Source organism: Sapajus apella, unplaced genomic scaffold (genome assembly GCF_009761245.1).
Source record: "Sapajus apella isolate SASKATOON/1434 unplaced genomic scaffold, GSC_monkey_1.0 scaffold12, whole genome shotgun sequence".
Taxonomy (NCBI): Eukaryota; Metazoa; Chordata; class Mammalia; order Primates; family Cebidae; genus Sapajus; species Sapajus apella.
Window position 1 is genome coordinate 27,723,060 of NW_022436952.1, and position 21,103 is coordinate 27,744,162.

Below are 21,103 nucleotides of genomic sequence, written 5' to 3' on the forward strand. Positions count from 1 at the left end.
GTGTGTGTGTGTGTGTGTGTATGTAAATTTATTATGTTACAGTGGGGCTAAAGAAGTAATTAAAACTGACAAATAATTGTGTCTCAATGTGTGAAATGTCCTTTAATGTGGTATATAAAATGCTTTCACAAACACCATTTAATGTGGTTTATAAAATGCTTTCACAAACACCATTTAATGTGGTGTATAAAATGCTTTCACAAACACCATCTCCCTTAGGTTATGAATATGGCTCTTCTATTATTTCTTTAGGAGCAGGAATCTTTTCTTATTGATTTCACAATTCTTATTGCTTAGCTCAGGCTCTGACATCAATAGGCCCTCACTAGTTGCTTAATGAATGAAATATGGAATGGGACACTCAGGAATAAAGCAGAACATTATTAAAGACTGACTGAAGGAGACTGAGCCTCCTTCATAGTAAAGCATAGAAGCAAAAACTAAGGAACTGTACTCTACACATATACACACACACAGCCATTAAGCCCTTGAGCATTTAAGATGTGGTTCCCAAGGGCTAATACAACTAGGTTTTTTTTTTTTTTTTATTTTGAGACGGAGTTTCGCTCTTGTACCCAGGCTGGAGTGCAATGGCGCGATCTCGGCTCACCGCAACCTCCACCTCCTGGGTTCAGGCAATTCTCCTGCCTCAGCCTCCTGAGTAGCTGGGATTACAGGCACGCACCACCATGCCCAGCTAATTTTTTGTATTTTTAGTAGAGACGGGGTTTCACCATGTTGACCAGGATGGTCTCGATCTCTTGACCTCGTGATCCACCCGCCTCGGCCTCCCAAAGTGCTGGGATTACAGGCGTGAGCCACCGCGCCCGGCCTACAACTAGGTTATTAAAGCAGGCTGCCTTGGACATACCCATAGGACAATGTCATCCCTATGGTATTAGCCTGAATGGTAAGAAGAAGGAAGCAAATTGTATTTGCAGTAGCTAGAAGTATGAGTTGGCAGTCAAAGTAATTAATCAGTGACCTGGTTCTCATGATAAATATTTAGAATATCTAATTAAGATGAGTAATTATCTATGAAATGGGAATAATGATACAACCTTGGTGTTGTGAAGAATAAATGAGATTCAAGTAAATTCTTTAACATAAGTGCTTTAAGTTGTGCATTGTTTCTGTGGAGTTTCTTTCACATCTTCTTTTAGAGCTAGAGGTTTTATTTCTTTTTCTGGAAATGTATCTTTGGCATCTCCAATTTCTTTTTTGTATTTGTCAACAGCTTGTCAGAAATTCAGCTGTAAAATAGCTGATATTTCAATGGAAGTAAGTGCATGCTGTTATTTTTGGAAATTTTTGAAGGCAAAAGTGTTAAAAATTTTTTATTTTTTCATTATGTTCTAACTATTTACATATCAAATTGGATAATTTTACTAGAATAATTTACAAGTTCTAGATACACTTACTGTTCTAATTTTTTTATCTATTAGTTTGTCAATAACAATAAACATACATAGAAAATATTTTTCAAATAATTCCTAAACATTTCTAAAAATAGCTAGAATTTAGCCAGAGACAAACTTCAAACTTAGAAAGGTTTCTGAGGTAATACATATAGTTTTATTTAAATTGCCAGATTAGGACACACTTTTTTTTTTTTTTTGAGACAGGGTGTCGCTCTGGAATTCTTGCCCAGGCTGGAATGCAATGGCATGATCTGATCTCAGCTCATTGCCACCTCCCCTTCTCTGGCTCAAGCAATCCCCCCACCTCAGTCTCCCTAGTAACTGGGACTACAGGTGCCTGTCTCCATGCCCGGCTAATCTTTCATATTTTTTTGTAGAGACGGGGTTTTGTAGAGATGATTCACCTACCTCAGCCTCCCAAAATGCTGAGATTACAGACCTGAGCAACTACACCTTTAATTTTATGCTTTGGCTGGATGTGGTGCTTGTAATCCCAACACTCTGGGAGGCCAAGTTGGGAGGAGAATTACTTGAGCCTAAGAGTTCAAGACTAGTCTGGGCAACATAGTGAAAGCCCATCTCTCTATAAAAAAAAAAAAAAAAAAAGTTAAAAAATTTTTACATAGAAAAACATAATAAGGATATAAAGAAAGAAAATATATTTATACAGCTGTAAAATGTTTGTGTTTTAAGCTGTCATTACAAAAGTCAAAAAGTTTTTAAAAATTTAAAAGCTTATAAAGAAGTTACAGTAAACTAAGTTAAATATGTATTTTTAAATTTTTATTATTTTTAAAGAGACAGGGCCTCACTTTGTCTCCTAGGCTGGAGTACAGTGGCATGATCATAGCTCACTGCAACCTTGACCTCTTGGGATCAAGTGACCCTCCTGCCTCAGTATCCCTAGTAGCTAGAACTACAGGGATGTGCCACTTTACCTTGCTAATTTTTGATTTTTTTTGTAAAGATGAGATCTCTTCATGTTGCCCAACTTGTCTCCAATTCCTGCAACTCAAGCAATCTTCCTGGCTCGGCCTCCCAAAGTGCTGGGATTACAGGTACTTGGGAGGCTGAGGCAGGAGAATCACTTGAACCAGGGAGTTGGAGGTTGCAGTGAGCCCATATCGAGCCATTGCACTCCAGCCTGGCAACAGAGTAAAACTCCGTCTCAAAGTAATCCTAGCACTTTAGGAGGCTGGGGCAGGCAGATCACCTAGGGTCAGGAGTTAGAGACCAGCCTGACCTCATGGCGAAACCCCATCTCTACTAAAAAATACAAAAATTAGCTGGGCATGTTGGCAGGTACCTGTAATCCCAGCTACTCAAGAGGCTGAGGCAGGAGAATTGCTTGAACCCAGGAGGTAGAGGTTGCAGTGAGCTGAGATTGTGCCACTGCTCTCCAGCCTGGGTGACAAAAGCAAAACTCTGACTCAAAAAAATAAAATGAAATAAAATAAATGAAAGAATGTTCAGCATTTATTAGATTAAATTCCTGCTGTAATTCATTATATTGACTTTGAATAAATTCATGCCAAGAATGTTGTCTTGTAGATAACTGGTTATGGAAAGGAGGCAACATGACCTCTTTTATTCTCAGTTCGCTTAGAATATTTTCATGTGAATAAGTCATACTAGGTGGTGGTATTAAGGAGATATTTTAGTATTGTGGGATTTTTTGGATTTGTAACTCTTGAATTGTTACATCTGATGCATGTAACCTAAATGTATACATAAGTGTCACAATGTCATTCTTCTTTTATTTCTTCAGTGCGGTTAAAATCGGAACTGATATGCTAGAATTGGACTGCCATATCACAAAAGATGAAGAAGTTGTAGTGTCACATGATGAGAATCTAAAGAGAGCAACTGGCGTCAATGTAAACATCTCTGATCTCAAATACTGTGTAAGTAAAAATGCATGAAAAATTAATATCTAATAGATATCATGGCCTGTAAGATTTTTTAAAAATAGTGAATAGCTGACATTGCTTCAGTAAATAATTTCTAAAATTATTTAAATATTGATTAAATATTGAATGTCACAGGAAATTTTAAAAAACTATTTTGGGGCCGGGCATACTGGCTCATGCCTACAATTCCAGCACTTTGGGTTGCTGAGGTGGGAGGATTGTTTGAGGTCAGGAGTTTGAGATCAGGCTAGGTGACATAGCAAGATTCCATCTTTATTTTAAAAATAGGAAAATTGGCTGGGTGTGGTGGCTCACGCCTGTAATCCCAGCACTTTGGAAGGCTGAGGCGGGCGAATCACCTGAGGTCAGAAGTTTGAGATCAGCCTGGCCAACATGGTGAAACCCCGTCTCTACTAAAAATACAAAAATTAGCCAGGTATGATGGCGGGCACCTGTGATCCCAGCTACTCAGGAGGCTGAGGCAGGAGAATCACTTGATCCCAGGAGGCAGAGGTTGCAGTGAGCTGAGATGGTAACACTGCACTCCAGCCTGGGACTGGAGTGGGACTCTGTCTCAGAAAGCGTCAGAGTCCCACTGAAAATTATCCAAAAAGGAAAATTATCCAAGCATAGTGGCACATGCCTATGTTCCCAGCTACTCAGGAGGTCAAGGTGGGAAGATTACTTGATCCTGGGAATTTGAAACTGCAGTGGGCCAAGATTGCACCACTGCACTCCAGCCTGGGTGACAGAGTGAGAGCCTGTGTCAAAAGCAAAATGAAGCCAGATGCAGTGGCTCACACCTGTAAGCCCAGCACTGTGGGAGGCCGAGGCAGGTGGATCACCTGTGGTCAGAAGTTTGAGACCAGCCTGACAAACATGGTGAAACCCCATCTCTACTAAAAATACAAAAATTAGCTTGGTGTGGTGGTGCGCCTATAATCCCAGCTGTTTGGGAGGCTGAGGCAGGAGAATCGCATGAACCCATGAGGCAGAGGTTGCATTGAGCCAAGATCATGCCACTGCACTCCAGCCTGGGCAAGAGTGAAATTCTAACTCAAAAAAAAAGAAAAAAAAATATGATAATTATAATGTACATATTCATCATAGTAAATACTGGTGAATGGAGGGGAAAATCGTGCATAATGTTACCACCAAAAAAAAAAAAAAACACTTATGTTAATAGCCTTCTACCTTATGTATACCTTGTATGTTTTTTAGATTTCTCACTGTGTATCATGTATGTTGAATTTTAGATACTTTAACATGATAATGGCCAGCCTCAGTGGCTCATGCCCGTAACCCTAGCACTTTGGGAGGCTGGGGGCGGGGGCAGATCACCTGAGGTCAGGAGTTCGAGACCAGCCTGGCCAACATGGTGAAACACCATCTCTACCAAAAATACAAAAATTAGCTGGGCATGTTGGTATCAGACTGTAATCCCAGCTACTCTGGAGGCTGAGGCAGGAGGATCGCTTGATCCCAGGAGGTGGAGGTTGCAGTGAGACGAGATGGTGCCATTGCACTTCAGGCTGGGCGAAAAGAGCAAGACTTTGTCTCAAAAAAAAAAAAAAAAAAAGAAACATTATAATATAATAAACATTTTTCCATGCTTTCCATGGCCCAGACTGGAGTGCAGTGGCGCAATCTCAGCTCACTGCAACCTCTGCCTTCCAGGGTCAAGCTATTCTCCTGCTTCAGCCTCCAGTGTAGCTGGGACCACAGGCATGCACCACCATACTCAGCTAATTTTTGTATTTTTAGTAGAGATGGGGTTTCACCATGTTGGCCAGGCTGGTCTTGAACTCCTGACCTGAAGTGATCCACCCACCTCAGCCTCCCAAAGTGTTGGGATTACAGGTATGAGTCACTGCACCCAGGCTTTTCCATGCTTTTAAAAAAATAGACTTTATTTTTTAGAGAAGTTTTGGGTTTCCAGCGAAATCGAGTGGAAAATACAGAGTTCCCACATACTTGCACAGTTACCACACAGACACGGGGTCCCCCACTTTTAACATCTGCATCAGAGTGGTACGTACATTGACACAATATTATCACCCATAGTCCATAGTTTACATTAGAGTTCACTCTTGTACATTCTGTGGTTTTGGACAAATTTATAATGACATGTATCCACAATTATACTATCATACAAAATATTTTCACTGCTCTAAAAATTCTGTGTTCTGCCTATTCAGTCCTCCCTTCCCTCATCCCCTGGCAACCACTGATCTTTTTGCTGTCTCTGTTGTTTTGTTTTTTCCAGAATGTCATGTAGTTGGAATCATACAATATTTGGCCTTTCAGATTCCATGCTTATCTGCCATTAACATTTCAAATGACTGTAGTTATTCCATTGTGTGAATATATAGTTATTTTTAAATGATTCTTCTATTGTTGGGCGTTGGATTAGCTCACTGTTTTAGATAACACTGCAGTAAACAGTTTTTTTTGTTTTTTGTTTTTTTATGTATGTATATATATTTTTTTAAGAGACGGGGTTTCACCATGTTGGCCAGGCTGGTCTCGAACTCCTGACCTAAGGTGATCCGCCCACCTCAGCCTCCCAAAGTGCTAGGATTACAGGCGTGAGCCACCGCGCCTGGCCTTTTTTGTTTTTTTGAGACAGAGTTTCACTCTTGTTGCCCAGGCTAGAGTGCAATGACGCAATTTTGGTTCACTGCAACCTCTTCCTCCTGGGTTCAAGCAATTCTACTGCTTCAGCCTCTCAAGTAGCTGAGATTTCAGGCATTTGCCACCACACCCAGCTAATTTTTTGTATTTAGTAGAGATAGGGTTTCGCCATATTGGTCAGGCTGGTCATGAACTCCTGACCTCAGGTGATCCACCTCCCTCAGCCTCCCAAAGTGTTGAGAGTACAGGCGTGAGCCACCGTGCCCGGCCTGCACTGAACAGCTTTATGCATAAAGACAAAGCTTCGTCTCCCCGGTGGGGATGTGTGTAAAAAAAATAAGAAAGAAAAAAAAAAGACAAACCTTCGTCTATCTTTAGCTTTTTATATAGTTATTTATAAAGATATACAAATATTTAGATTTATAAAAGTTATTTATATAAAGTTTTCTCTATTTTAAGATTATTTCTCTAAATATACTCCCAGAAGGAAAATTATTGAGTAAAAGGACATTTGCCAGCTGAGTGTGGTGGCTCATGCCTGTAGTCCCAGTCCTTCTGAGGATCCATTGAGCTCAGAAGAGCAAGGCTACAGTGAGGTATAATCGTGCTACTGCACTCCAGCCTAGGCAATAGAATGAGACCCTGTCTCAAAAAAAAAAAAAAAAAAAAAAGAGAAAATAAAATAAAAATAATATTTACTAGTATTGAGCATTTTAATTATACCAAAATTTACTAGATTAAATTTTAATTAACACTTTATTGGTTATTAAGAAGTTTAAATATCTGTTTAGTTGTTCATTATTTTTCTTTACATTGAATTGTATATTCCTGATATTTCTACTGAAATCTTTGTATATTATTGTGAAAAGGTGTATATCAAGTAGTACAGATATCTTTTTTTATAGATGGCATAAGTAAGTAATACGGTTAATTTGCTGTTGGGGATGTTCTGCTGATGGGCACCTATGTAAACATGTTTCCTAGTGTTTTACTCTTTATGTTGAAGAAGGACATCTTTATGTCTGCATGCAAGACATTAGAATCTTATTATTTTTTGAAAGGTAACTTTTTTTTCAATCATATCTTTTAAAGGAGCTCCCACCTTACCTTGGCAAACTGGATGTTTCATTTCAAAGAGGTAATATTTCTTATTTGTGGCTTAAACATTTATATTTTTTACATTTACATATGTGTGTTTCTTGTCATAGTACATTCTTCCTGAAAGCAACTGACCTCGAAGCCTGTTCTCTCAGGTCTGTAAATCTGAAGCCTTGAAGATTATCTGATGTGAAATTATCAGGTCCAAAGATTTAACCAATTCATTCTACTTAAATTCACATACAGTTAATTTAAACCTGAATACTGATTTCAAGAAACATTTCACTTCTAAAGCTTCAAATTGTAGAATACTGTTGCAACTTATAGTAGCCATCCATCAAAAAGTACAAAAATAAATAAATGAAAAGGGCTGGGCACTGTGGCTCATGACTGTAATCCCAACACTGTGAGAGGCTGAGGTAGGCAGATCACTTTAGGTCAGGAGTTCGAGATAAGCCTGGCTAACATGGTGAAACCCTATCTGTACTAAAAATACAAAAAAAATTAGCCAGGCATGGTGGTGCACACCTGTAGTCCTACCTACTTGGGAGGCTGAGGCAGGAGAATCACTTGAACCTGGGAGGTGGAGGTTGCAGGGAGCCAAGATTGCACCAGTGCACTCCAGCCTGGGCAACAGAGCAAGATTCTATCTCATAATAAATAAATAAATAAATTAATTAAATAAAAATAAATGAAAAGAATGGAAAGGATCCCTTTCAAATCCTTTCTGGTTCCATAATATTTAATTCTGTCTTTTACCTGCTCCCTATTTTAAATGATTAAATAGGGATTCTTTCTTTCAAATAAACCATTTCCTAGCCATCTTCACTTAGCAGTTTTCTTCTGAGGGAACATTTCTCACAAAGAATCATGTCCCTTGACCCAACTTGTTAGTTACTACAGATGTTAGAATGGAAAATATACCACCTTAAAGTGTGTGCTGAACAGATATATCTTTGCCCCCTCATTGTCACAAGTCAGCCTCACATTTTGGAATGATTCAAATGTATAACTCATATAAATAAAACCATAAGATGCTACATATCTTATGTTGTGACTATATCATGAATCTCCGTATCATGTATGATTTGCAATTATTATCAGTGGAGCTGACAATTAATGAAAGTTCAAACCTTCACTAAATGTCAGCTCCACTGATAATAATTTTTTAAAAGAACTGTAACTGTTCTATGAACTAGATTTAAAATGGGCCAAGCCAGGTGTGGATGTACACCTATATTCTCAGCTACTTGGGAGACTGAGTTGGGAGGCCCGTTTGAGTCCAAGAGTTGGAGTCTAGCTTGGGCTACATAGCAAGACCTTGTTCTCTTTAAAAAAAAAAAAAAAAAAATTGACCACTGTTAGGGAAATTTTGGAAAACCAAATAAAAATCAGAAAAAATTTAACATTAGCTATTTCTAAGGGATATTTAAATCTCAGATATGTTTGATTTCAATTTCCAAGTAAGTCGAAGTTGTTGGTGTGAGGAAACTTTTCTCATTCTTGTAATTTATAGGATTATACTTGCCAAGCTACTGTAATATTTGTGTCAATTTTGAACTTGTGAAAATTAAAAGAATTTCAGAAATTAAGTTTTTTCTATTTTTCCCTTTGTAGAGCAAAGCCAAAGAAAGCCCCACAAAAATTAAAAGATCCAGCAGATGTGGTGGCTCACACCAATAATCTCAGCACTTTGAGATGCCAAGGTGGGAGGGTTTAGCAAGACCTCATCTCTAAAAATATTAGCCTGGCATGTGCCTACAGTCCTAGCTATTTAAGACACTTGAGGTGTGAGGATCCTTTGAGCCCAAGAGTTCAAGGCTGCAGTGAGCTATGATCATATCACTATGCTCCAGCCTGGGAGACAGAGTGAGACCTTGTCCCCCCCAAAATAATCCTTTGAGGGAAATAAAAAATTTTAATTTTTTTCCTGGTGTGTGTATCACTCATAAAGTCATGAAACTATTTGCCTAGGCTGGAGTGAAGTGGCTCAATCTCAGCTCACTGCAACCTCTGCCTCCCGGGTTCAAGGGATTCTTATGCTTTAGCCACCTAAATAGCTGGGATTACAGGCGCCAGCCACCACACAGCTACTTTTTGTATTTTCAGTAGAGATGGAGTTTCACCACGTTGGCCAGACTGGTCTTGAACTTTGGGCCTCAACTGATCTGCCCAACCCACCTTGGCATTTCAAAGTGTTGGGATTACAGGCGTGAGCCACCACACCTGGCCAATTTTTGAACGTGAAGAGACCTTTGAGACTGTCTAATCTCATTTTCTGTTATAGACAAGGAAACTGAAGTCTAAAGATGCAAATTGACCTAACGAAATTCATATAACAAGGAAATAACAATGCTAGAACTTGAACTAGATCTCTATCTTACCAGACCAGTGTTCAGCTGTACCATACTGCCTCTCCACTGGGACACTATTCTCAACTGCTGTATTAAAAACAATGCTGGCCGGGCTCAATGGCTCACGCCTGTAATCCCAGCACTTTGGGAGGCTGAGGCAGGTGGATCACGAGGTCAGGAGTTTGAGAGCAGCCTGGCCAATATGGTGAAACCCCATCTCTACCAAAAATACAAAAAAAAAAAAAAAAAAAAAATTAGCTGGATGTAGTGGTGCCCACCAGCTACTTGGGAGAATGAGGCAGGAGAATCGCTGAACCCAGAAGGCAGAGGTTGTAGTGAGCTGAGATCAGGTCACTGCACTCTAGCCCAGGCGGCAGAGCAAGACTCCATCTTGGGGGGGAAAAAGAAAGAACAATGCTGTGGACGGGATGCAGGGCTCACGCCTGTAGCTCACTGCCAGCTACTTTGGGAGGCTGAGGCAGGTGGATCACCTGAGGTCAGGAGTTCGAGATCAGCGTGGCCCACATGGTGAAACCCCATCTCTACTAAAAATACAAAAATTAGCTGGACATGGTGCATGCGCCTGTTATCCCAGATACTTGGGAGGCTGAGGCAGGAGAATAACTTGATCCTGGGAGGTAGAGACTGCAGTGAGCCAAGAACATGCCACTGCATTTCAGTCTGGGCAGCAAAGCGAGACTTCTCTCTCAAAAAAAAAAAAAAGAAGTGTTAACCAAAGGGTCTGTTATTATCTATCCTGATTATTTGAAAGTAATCTATTTGTTTTTCATGGAAGTAACCTATTTGTTTGTCATGAAAAATATATAATTTGTATAATCTAGAGTTGACTATAATTATCGTTTTTTTGTTTTTGTTTTTGTTTTTCAAGACGGTGTTTCACCATGTTGGTCAGGCTGGTCTTGAACTCCTGACCTAAGGTGATCCGCCCGCCTTGGCCTCCAAAGTGCTTGGATTACAGATAATTATACGCCCAGCCTATAATTATCGTTTTAAAGTTCCCTGAATAGTGAAAACTATTTAAATAGTGGCCCCTAACTTTTATACTGGCCACTATTACATCAAACAACACATCCTGTGGCATACTCCTTGTTTATCTTTTCTGTTTCCTGTTATTTCCCTCTTTTCTTTTTGTAGTCCACCATTTTCTAACTGGTTATCATCTGCCTAGAAAAATACTGGGGCAAACTTCTCTTTTTCCAACTGTGGTTATCTCAAAATAAAAAATTAATTAAAAACAAATCATAATCCAGGCCGGTCGTGGTGGCTCACACCTGTAATCCAGGCACTTTGGAGGCCAAAGTGGGTGGATCACCAACATAGTGAAACCCCATCTTAAAAAAAAAACAAATCATAATCATAAGCACAGCAAAACAACAGGAAAATATTTTATGTGAAAATATCAGGTTAAACTCTGTAGCACATCATATTATTACTATATTAAATCATGCATAGGAAAAAAGAGTAGAGAAAGTATACCAAGTGGTCATAGTGTTTATATCTAAGTTGTTGGATTTACGTGATTTTTTTCTTCTTTATATTTTTCCTTATTTTGTAAATGTCCTTTAATGAATACATACTATAACTTTTCTAGTTATCAAAAAGCAAAAGTTATATTTAAAAAATACATTTAAAATTCTTGCTTTCTCAGCATGCCAATGTGAAGGAAAAGATAACCGAATTCCATTACTGAAGGAAGTTTTTGAGGCCTTTCCTAACACTCCCATTAACATCGATATCAAAGTCAACAACAATGTGCTGATTAAGAAGGTACTCAAGGCATTGCCTCTTCTGGGTGTGTTATATCCTATTTCATGAAGTAAATAAGGCTAGAGTAGGTGACTGCTTAGATTGATAATGCTCAAGGAAATGTGATACCCTAGGGATCAGCATTGTTTTAAATAATGCCCTAGTAGAAGAGATAATTTTTTTTTTTTGTTTTTTTTTTTTTAGTAGAGACGGGGTTTCACCGCGTTGACCAGGATGGTCTCGATCTCTTGACCTCGTGATCCACCCGCCTCGGCCTCCAAAAGTGCTGGGATTACGGGCTTCAGCCACCGCGCCCGGCCAGAAGAGATAATTTTACTGTAGGAGAGCCTATTTTCAGAGAGAGCTGTCATGTCTCAGTCATAGATAAAATAAGCTTGTATGAACCAGTCATTCTGGCATTTACATAATTAACTTCTAGTCTGACTTGTTTCATTTGTGATTAGTTTATGTCAAATTACTAAATAACAGTAATCTGTTAAATAAATTATATGATGGCATAATGTGAATAAATTTTGCATTTTATAAAATAATTAAATTTATCTATTGATTCTTCCAAAATGTTATGCTGTTCATTGACAGATAGTCAATTCTAATTCATTTTTTAAGTGAAATGTTGTTAGTGGATTTGCAGATAGGCACATGATTAAAATTTTGAATTTTCACACGTAGGTTTCAGAGTTGGTGAAGCAGTATAATCGTGAACACATAACAGTGTGGGGTAATGCCAATTATGAAATTGTAGAAAAGTGCTACAAAGAGGTAAGCTTCAAAAATGATACAGAATTATCTATCTTTGTTGTTGTGTGTCTATAAATGATAAGTTATTATGGCAACACTTTTTGTTTTCTTATTTTTAAAGATAGGGTCTCACTTTATCACCCAGGCTGGAGTGCAGTGGTGCAATTATAGCTTACTGCAACCTCAAACTCCTGGGCTCAATCAATCCTCCTGCCTCAGCCTCCCAAGTAGCTGGGGCTACAAGCACCCAGCTAATTTTTAAATCTTTAGTAGAGATGAGGTCTCACTATGTTGCCCACTCTGGTCTCAAACTCTTGGACTCAAGCAATCCTCCTGCCTTGGCCTCCCAAAGTGCTGGAATTACAGGAGTGAGCCACTGTGCCGGGGTCCTATTACAATAATAATTTTTTAAACTTATCTTATTTCAGCTGGGCACTGTGGCTCACACCTGTAAGCACTTTGGGAGGCTGAGGCAGGTGAATCACGAGGTCAGGAGTTCAAGATCAGCCTGGCCAACATGGTGAAACCCCATCTTGACTAAAAAATGCAAAAATTAGCCGGGCATGGTGGCACATGCCTATAATCCCAGCTACTTGGGAGGCTGAGGTAGAGAATTGCTTGAACCTGGGAGGCGGACGTTGCAGTGAGCCAAGATCGTGCCACTGCACTCCAGCCTGGGTGACAGAGCGAGACTCCATCTCAAACAAAAAAAAAAAAAACTTACATTATTTCATAGCCTTCATACAAAGGTAGTGGTACTGGGTGAAAGCAACTAGCCAGAAGTTTAATATAGTAGAGATAATGATTGGGACCTAGCAATATAAGTTCAGTGCAGTTGAACTGGTTCACAGAATTATTATGTTTGCATGCTAATGTTAATTGCTTACCAATATTTCATTATGTGTATTATCGGAAAAATATAGTTTCTATCTTTTAATCACTGTCTTGTGTTAGGTAATTGAAATTTTTTTGTGTAATTTTGAGTTAAATTATTTAGCTGGGTACAGTTGCTCATGCCTGTAATCTCAGCATTTTGGGAGGCCAAAGTGGGAGGATTGCTTGAGCCCAAGAGTTTGAGACCAGCCTGGACAACATAGTGAGACCCCTTTCTATTATTATTATTAATTATTTCCAATTTTCTTTTTTTTTTTTGAGACGGAGTTTCACTCTTGTTACCCAGGCTGGAGTGCAATGGCGCGATCTCGGCTCACCGCAACCTCCGCCTCCTGGGTTCAGGCAATTCTCCTGCCACAGCCTCCTGAGTAGCTGGGATTACAGGCCCGCGCCACCATGCCCAGCTAATTTTTTTGTATTTTTAGTAGAGACGGGGTTTCACCGTGTTGACCAGGATGGTCTGCCTCCTGGGTTCAAGCGGTTCTCCTGCCTCAGCCTCTTGAGTAGGTGGGACTGCAGGTGCCCGCCACCACACCCAGCTAGTTTTTGTATTTTTTTTTTTGTTGTGGTTTCGCCATGCTGGCCAGGCTCCAGGCTGGAGTGCAATGGCGCGATCTCGGCTCACCGCAACCTCCGCCTCCTGGGTTCAGGCAATTCTCCTGCCTCAGCCTCCCAAGTAGCTGGGACTACAGGCATGCGCCACCATGCCCAGCTCATTTTTGTATTTTTAGTAGAGACGGGGTTTCACCATGTTGACCAGGATGGTCTTGATCTCTTGACCTCGTGATCCACCCGCCTCGGCCTCCCAAAGTGCTGGGATTACAAGCGTGAGCCACCGCGCCCGGCCTTTTTTCTTTTTTTTTTTTTTAAAGAAAGAATTTATTTAAGGGGTGAGGATTGCTTGAGGCCAGGAATTTGAGACCAGCCTGGGCAGCATAGTAAGACTTCCAATTCTATTAAAAAAAAAAAAAAAAAAGGCTGGGCGCGGTGGCTCACCCCTGTAGTCCCAGCACTGTGGGAGGCTGAGGCAGGCAGATCACCTGAGATCAGGAGTTCAAGACCAGCCTGGCCAACATAGGAAAAAACTAATAAAAATACAAAAAATAGCTGGGCATAGTGGTGTGCTCCTGTAATCCCAGCTTCTAGGGAGGCTGAGGCAGGAGAGTTGCTTGAACCTGGGAAGCAGAGGTTGCAGTGAGCCGAGATCATACCACTGCACTCCAACCTGGGCAACAGAGCTCCATCTCAAGAAAAAAAAAGAGATAAACTATTTAGGGTCAGGCTAAGTGGCTCACACCCCTGTAATCCCAGCACTTTGGGAGGCCAAGGCAGACAGATCACTTGGAGCCCAGGAGTTCGAGACCAGCCTAGGGAACACGAGGAAGCCCTGTCTCTACTAAAGATACAAAAACTAGCTGGGCGTGGTGGTACATGCTTGTAGTCTCAGCTACTTGGGAAGCTGAGGTGGGAGAATGGCTTGATCCTGGTAGACAGAGGTTGCAGTGAGCCGAGATCCTGCCACTGTACTTCAGCCTGGGTGACAGAGCCAGACACTGTCTCCAAAAAAAAAAAAATCCTATTATCCTTCAGGAAAAAAAATAGAAAAAAATTATCTGGTTCCTCAACTTTAGCTTCTTTTTACCCTAACACCCGAAATGGACTTAAGGAAGTTAAGCCAAGATCATGCAAGTTCATGATTATTAAATAAGATGTAAAAGCAGGACCATCTACCCACTGAAAATTTTCTGGTTAAAGAAAATATATCAGCCAGGTGCAGTGGCTCATGCCTGTAATCCCAGCACTTTGGGAGGCTGAGGAGGGTGGATGACCTGAGGTTAGGAGTTTGAGACCAGCCTGGCCAACATGATGAAACCTCATTTCTACTAAAAATATAAAAATTAGCCAGGCATGGTGGCGCATGCCTGTAATCCCAGCAACTCAGGAGGCTGAAGCAGGAGAATGGCTTGAACCAGGGAGGCGGAGGTTGCAATGAGCTGGGATTCCACCACTGCACTCTAGCCTGGGCAACAGAATGAGACTCTGTCTCAAAAAAACAAGTGTATAAAAATTAATTTTATGTGTTTTAAAATGATAGTTAAACCTTCATAAGCAAGTTTACATAAATAATCAGCTAAGAGAATTTAAAATTTAAGATGTTAAAAAATCTTGAGCATTGAAGATGCTGAAATAATCTGTAATAGAGAAGAAATACCATGATATAAGTAGCAATTTTTAAATACAAAGAACTTTTTGGTGGCTGATCTGAGTGTAGTGTGTTTACAATTAATTGATTACAACCAATTACCGATTTCTTTCCTTCTCCATTCCCACTGTTTCATTTGACTAGCCTTAAAAAATAAACAAACAAAACAAAACATCTATTTGGGCAGGCCTTCCTTCCTAGCAGAGAAGGCAAAAACTTGCAAAGTCAGCATCATTACGATTCAGAGTATAATTGAGATTCCCATAAAAGCAAGCAATTTTGTTGTTGTTGTTGTTTTGGAGACTCCAGCCCAGGCTGGAGTGCAGTCGCTTGATCTAGGCTCACTTCAGCCTCCATCTCCTGGGTTCAGACAGTTTTCCTGCCTCAGCCTCCTGACTCGCTGGGATTGCAGGCGTGTGCTGCCATGCCCAGCTAATTTTTGTATTTTTAGTAGCGATGGGGATTCACTGTATTGGCCAGGCTGGTCTCGAACCCCTGACCTCAAGTGATCTGCCTGCCTCGGCCTCCCAAAGTGCTGGGATTACGAGTGTGAGCCACCACGCCTGGCCTAATGCAAGTAGGTTTTATGTGCAGCAGAGCCTGAGAGATCCCAAGGTAACTGTCTATAAAAGGGGAGAAAAGAGGTGATGAAACAGCTTTGTATCTTGACTGGTAGTGGTTACATGAATCTATACGTGGGTTAAAATTGCAAGAACTACACACACACAAACGAATGACAATGTTTAAAAAATAATGAAAATCGAATAAATTATGTAGTCTAATGAACACTAAGATACCAATATCAATTCCAGGTTTTGGTACTATACTAATCAAATGTCACCTTTTGAGGAAGTTGGGCGAAGGCTGCATGGGACTATACTATTTTTGCAACTTTCCATAAGTCTATAATTCTTTCAAAATAAAAGGCTTACTTTTAGCCTGTAATCACAGAATATTTCCCTTGATTCCTATATTTTTCCAGAATCCTCTGGCTTTCTGTCATTTTTGAATTTAAAAACTCTAAAAACCTTTCAGCAGCAATTTCCAAACATCACAGTAAAAATGTGTCAATAGGCTGGGTGTGGTGGCTCACGTCTGTAATCCCAGCATTTTGGGAGGTCGAGGCAGGCAGATCTTGAGGTCAGGAAATTGAGACCATGCTGGCCAACATGGCGAAACCCCGTCTCTACTAAAAATACAAGAATTAGCTGGAAGTGGTGGCATGGGTCTGTAATCCTAGCTACTCCAGAGGCTGAGGAAGGAGAATCGCTTGAACCAGTGAGTCAGAGGTTGCAGTGAGCCCGGATTGCGCCACTACACTCCAGTCTGGCGACAGAGCAAGACTCCGTCTCAACAAAAAAAAAAATGTCTCAGAAAAATTTGTTATTCATGTTACCAACATGCTATATAATTGATATAACTTTTGCACGTTTTTTTGTTTGTTTGTTTGTTTTTGTTTTTGTTTTTTTGAGACAGAGTTTCAAGAAAACTCCAGCCCAGGCTGGAGTACAATGGCATGATCTTGGCTCACTGAAACCTCTGCCTCCTGGGTTCAAGCAATTCTCCTGCCTCAGCCTCCCCAGTAACTGGGATTACAGGCATGTGCCACCACCAGGCCTGGCTAATTTTGTATTTTTAGTAGAGACGGGGTTTCTACCTGTTGGTGAGGTTGCTCTCGAGCTCCTGACCTCAAGTGATCTTCGCAGCTTAGCCTCCCAAAGTGCTGGGATTACAGGCATGAGCCATTGTACCCAGCCTACTTTTGCAATTCTTAAAGTATGATTTATAAGAATTTTACATCAGCCTTTTAATTTCCAGATGTTGGAAACTGAAAATATAAACATAAAAAGAATTGGGGCACACAATGGTAGTGGGAAAATGTGGCATGTAATGACTTTTTATTCATTCACACTCAATGCAGTGGTTCTTTTTCTTTTTTTTTTTTAGTGCTCTGGTTCCAAAGTTGCATAAGTTTATTTTATTTTATTTTTTGAGACAGAGTGTTGCTCTGTTGCCCAGGCTGGAGTGCAGTGGTGCAATCTTGGCTCGCTGCAACCTCCTCCTTGTGGGTTCAAGCAATTCCCCTGTCTCAGCCTCCCGAGTAGCTGGGATTACAGATCCCACCACCACACCCAGCTAATTTTTGTATTTTTTAGTACAGATGGGGTTTCTCCGTGTTGGTCAGGCTGGTCTTGAACTCCTGACCTCAAGTGATCCACCCACCTCAGCCTGCCAAAGTGCTGGCTGGGGTTACAGGCATGAGCCAGTTGTGCCCAGCCAAGTTTTTTTTTTTTTTTTTTTTTTGAGACAGTCTCACTCTTGCCCACAATGGAGTGCAGTGGTGCAACCTCAGCTCACTGCAACCTCCATCTCCCAGGTTCAAGTGATTCTCCTGCCTTAGCCTCCAGAGTAGCTGGGATTACAAGCACCGGCCATCATGCCTGGCTAATTTTTGTATTCTTAGTAGAGTACTAAAAGTATTCTACTAAGAATAATTTCTTCTTATTCTTATTATTATTGAGGCCAGGCTGGTCTCAAACTCCTGAACTCAAGTGATCCACCCACCTCAGCCTCCCAAAGTGCTGGGATTATAGGTGTGAGCCACCATGCCGGCCTTAAGTTTTGAGGGTCAGCCCCTAACCCTGTTTTTCTCATAAGCTCTGTTATGCTTACTGTATGAATTTGCAGAACTCAGGATTTTTCAGTGACTTGTACATTGTGTTACAACTGAAACACCTGTATTAAGTAAGCCAAAAACATTACAAAGCACCATGTCACAAAGGGGCAAAATAAATTCTCAAACTTATTTACTCTATTTTTTTAAAACAAAGAAGAGGATAATTTAGAACTAGTTATTTATTTATTGTTTTATTTGAGACAGAGTCTTGCTCTGTCACCCAGGATGGAGTGTAGTAGTGTGATCTCAGCTCACTGCAACCTCCATCTCCCAGGTTCAAGTGATTCTCCTGCCTCAGCCTCCCGAATAGCTGGGGTTACCACCGTATGCCACCACACCTAGCTAATTTTTATATTTTTATATTTTTGGTAGAGATGGGGTTTCACCATGTTGGCCAGGCTGGTCTTGAACTTATGACCTCAAGTGATCCGCCTGCCTCAGCCTCCCAAAGTGCTAGGATTACAGGCGTGAGCTACTACGACCAGCCTAGAGCTAATTATTTGAAATGAATTACTTTTAGGCCGGGCGTGGTGACTCACGCCTGTAATCCTAGCACTTTGGAAGACTGAGGTGGGTGGATCACCTGAGGTGAGTTCAAGACCAGCCTGGCCATCATGATGAAACCCCATCTTAAAAAAATGAATAAATAAAATAAATTACTTTTATGTGATTTTAGAAATATGTTTTTATTAAAAGTTTAATGTAAGCATAATTTTTGTTTTTTTAAAAATAAATATAGCAGGGCCTGCCATGGTAGCTCACACTTGTCATTCCAGCACTCTGGGAGGCTGAGGTGGGAGAAATGCTTGGACCTGGGAGTTCAAGACTAGCTTGGGCAATATAATGAGATTCTGACTCTACAAAAAATTTTTGAAAAATTAGGTTGGCATGGTGGCATGTGTCTGAAGTCCCAGCTGTGTGGGAGGCTAAAGTGTGGGATCACGGCCGGGTGCGGTGGCTCACGCCTGTAATCCCAGCACTTTGAGAGGCCAAGGCGGGTGGATCACAAGGTCAAGAGATCGAGACCATCCTGGTCAACATGGTGAAACCCCGTCTCTACTAAAAATACAAAAAAAAATTAGCTGGGCATGGTGGCGCGTGCCTGTAGTCCCGGCTACTCGGGAGGCTGAGGCAGGAGAATTGCCTGAACCCAGGAGGTGGAGGTTGCGGTGAGCCGAGATCGCGCCATTGCACTCCAGCCTGGGCAACAAGAGCGAAACTCCGCCTCAAAAAAAAAAAAAAAAAAAAAGTGTGGGATCATTTGGGTCTGGGAGGTCTAGACTTCAGTGAGCCATGATCTGGTCACTGTACTCTAGCCTGGTTGACAGAGCGAGACCCCGTGTAATATCTATCTATCATTTATCTATCTCTCTCTCTCTCTCTCTGTGTGTGTGTGTGTGTGTAAACACATGGGTCTATCATATGTACATATGAGGACAAGGAGAGAGGGAATGGAGATTTGTTGTTTAATGGTATAAAGTTGGCTGGGCGAGGTGACTCACACCCATACTCCCAGCACTTTGAGAGGTTGAGGCAGGTGAATTGCTTGAGCCCAGGAGTTCAAGACCAGCCTGGGTGACATGGTGAAACCTCATCTCTATAAAAAAAATACAAAAATTAGCTGGACGTGGTGGCTCACACCTGTAGTCCCATCTATTATAATTCAGGAGGCTGAGATGGAAGTATTGCCTGAGCCAGGGTCGAGAATGCAGTGAGCTTTGGTTGTCCCACTGCACTCCATCCTGGTTGACAGTGAGACCTTGTCTCAAAAAAAAAAAGAAAAGAAAAGAAAAGAAAAAAGATGCATAGAGTTGTTTTCAGTTTGGCAAAATGAAAAGACTTTGGACTTTGGTTGCACAACAGTGTGAATATACTGAAACCACCAAACTTCATTTAAAAATGATTGACATTGGCCGGGCGCGGTGGCTCACGCCTGTAATCCCAGCACTTTGGGAGGCCGAGGCGGGTGGATCACAAGGTCAAGAGATCGAGACCATCCTGGTCAACACGGTGAAACCCCGTCTCTACTAAAACTACAAAAAATCAGCTGGGCATGGTGGTGCGTGCCTGTAATCCCAGCTACTCAGGAGGCTGAGGCAGGAGAATTGCCTGAACCCAGGAGGCGGAGATTGCGGTGAGCCGAGATCGCGCCATTGCACTCCAGCCTGGGTAACAAGAGCGAAACTCCATCTCAAAATAAATAAATAAATAAATAAAAATAAAAATGATTGACATTTAAAAAAAAAAAAAAAAAGGCCCGGGCGTGGTGGCTCACGCCTGTAATCCAAGCACTTTGGAGGCCAATGCGGGCGGATCACCTGAGGTTGGGAGTTAAAGACCAGCCTGACCAACACGGTGAAACCCCGTCTTAAAAATAAAAAAAAAAAAATAAAAAAATTTATTTTTTTTAAATGGTTAACATTCAATTTTGCTGGGGGGCAGGAGTTGGGGGAGGTGAAAAATAAATAAAAAAGATTAAGATCTGGCCGCCATCTTGATTCCGCGTTCTCTGCACAAAATGCCTGGCGAAGCCACAGAAACCGTCCCTGCTACAGAGCAGGAGTTGCCGCAGCCCCAGGCTGAGACAGGATCTGGAACAGAATCTGACAGTGATGAATCAGTACCAGAGCTTGAAGAACAGGACTCCACCCAGGCAACCACACAACAAGCTCAGCTGGCGGCAGCAGCTGAGATAGATGAAGAACCCATCAGTAAAGCAAAACAGAGTCGAAGCGAAAAGAAGGCACGGAAGGCTATGTCCAAACTGGGTCTTCGACAGGAGTTTACAGGAGTTACTAGAGTCACTATCCGGAAATCTAAGAATATCCTCTTTGTCATCACAAAACCAGATGTCTACAAGAGCCCTGCTTCGGATACCTACATAGTGTTTGGGGAAGCCAAGATCGAAGATTCATCTCAGCAAGCACAACTAGTAGCTGCTGAGAAATTCAAAGTTCAAGGTGAAGCTGTCTCAAACATTCAAGAAAACACACAGACTCCAACTGCACAAGAGGAGAGTGAAGAGGAAGAGGTCGATGAAGCAGGTGTAGAAGTTAAAGACATAGAACTGGTCATGTCACAAGCAAATGTGTAGAGAGCAAAGGCAGTCCGAGCCCTGAAGAACAGCAGTAATGATATTGTAAATGCTATTATGAAATTAACAATGTAACCATCTGAAAGCAACTTTTTTTGGTGTCTCAAAGGAGTAACTGCAGCTTTGTTTGAAATTTGTATTGTTTCTATCATAAATAAATTTATGGCTTCTTGTTGGAAAAAAAAAAAAAAAGATCTTAAATTTTGGCTGGGCATGGTGGCTCATGCCTGTAATCCCAGCACTTTGGGAGCCCGAGGCAGGTGGATCACCTGAGGTCAGAAGTTTACGACCA

General features: G+C 41.2%; 1 protein-coding gene and 1 pseudogene across 5 annotated transcripts in view; both read left to right on the plus strand.

Moving 5' to 3' along the window:
* Positions 1-21,103, plus strand: part of GDPD1 (glycerophosphodiester phosphodiesterase domain containing 1) — a 57,022-nt gene that overhangs the window by 27,446 nt on the left and 8,473 nt on the right. For all 4 annotated transcript variants that reach the window (XM_032280695.1, XM_032280694.1, XM_032280693.1 and 1 more), the window contains exons 3-6: positions 3,190-3,325; positions 7,058-7,103; positions 11,087-11,205; positions 11,875-11,964. In XM_032280695.1, the coding sequence (XP_032136586.1) occupies positions 3,190-3,325; positions 7,058-7,103; positions 11,087-11,205; positions 11,875-11,964 (391 nt within the window). The remainder of the gene's footprint in view (positions 1-3,189; positions 3,326-7,057; positions 7,104-11,086; positions 11,206-11,874; positions 11,965-21,103) is intronic.
* LOC116553306 lies at positions 20,184-21,003 on the plus strand (annotated as a pseudogene). Its single transcript, XR_004269696.1, has one exon. The product of XR_004269696.1 is annotated as a nascent polypeptide-associated complex subunit alpha pseudogene (transcript).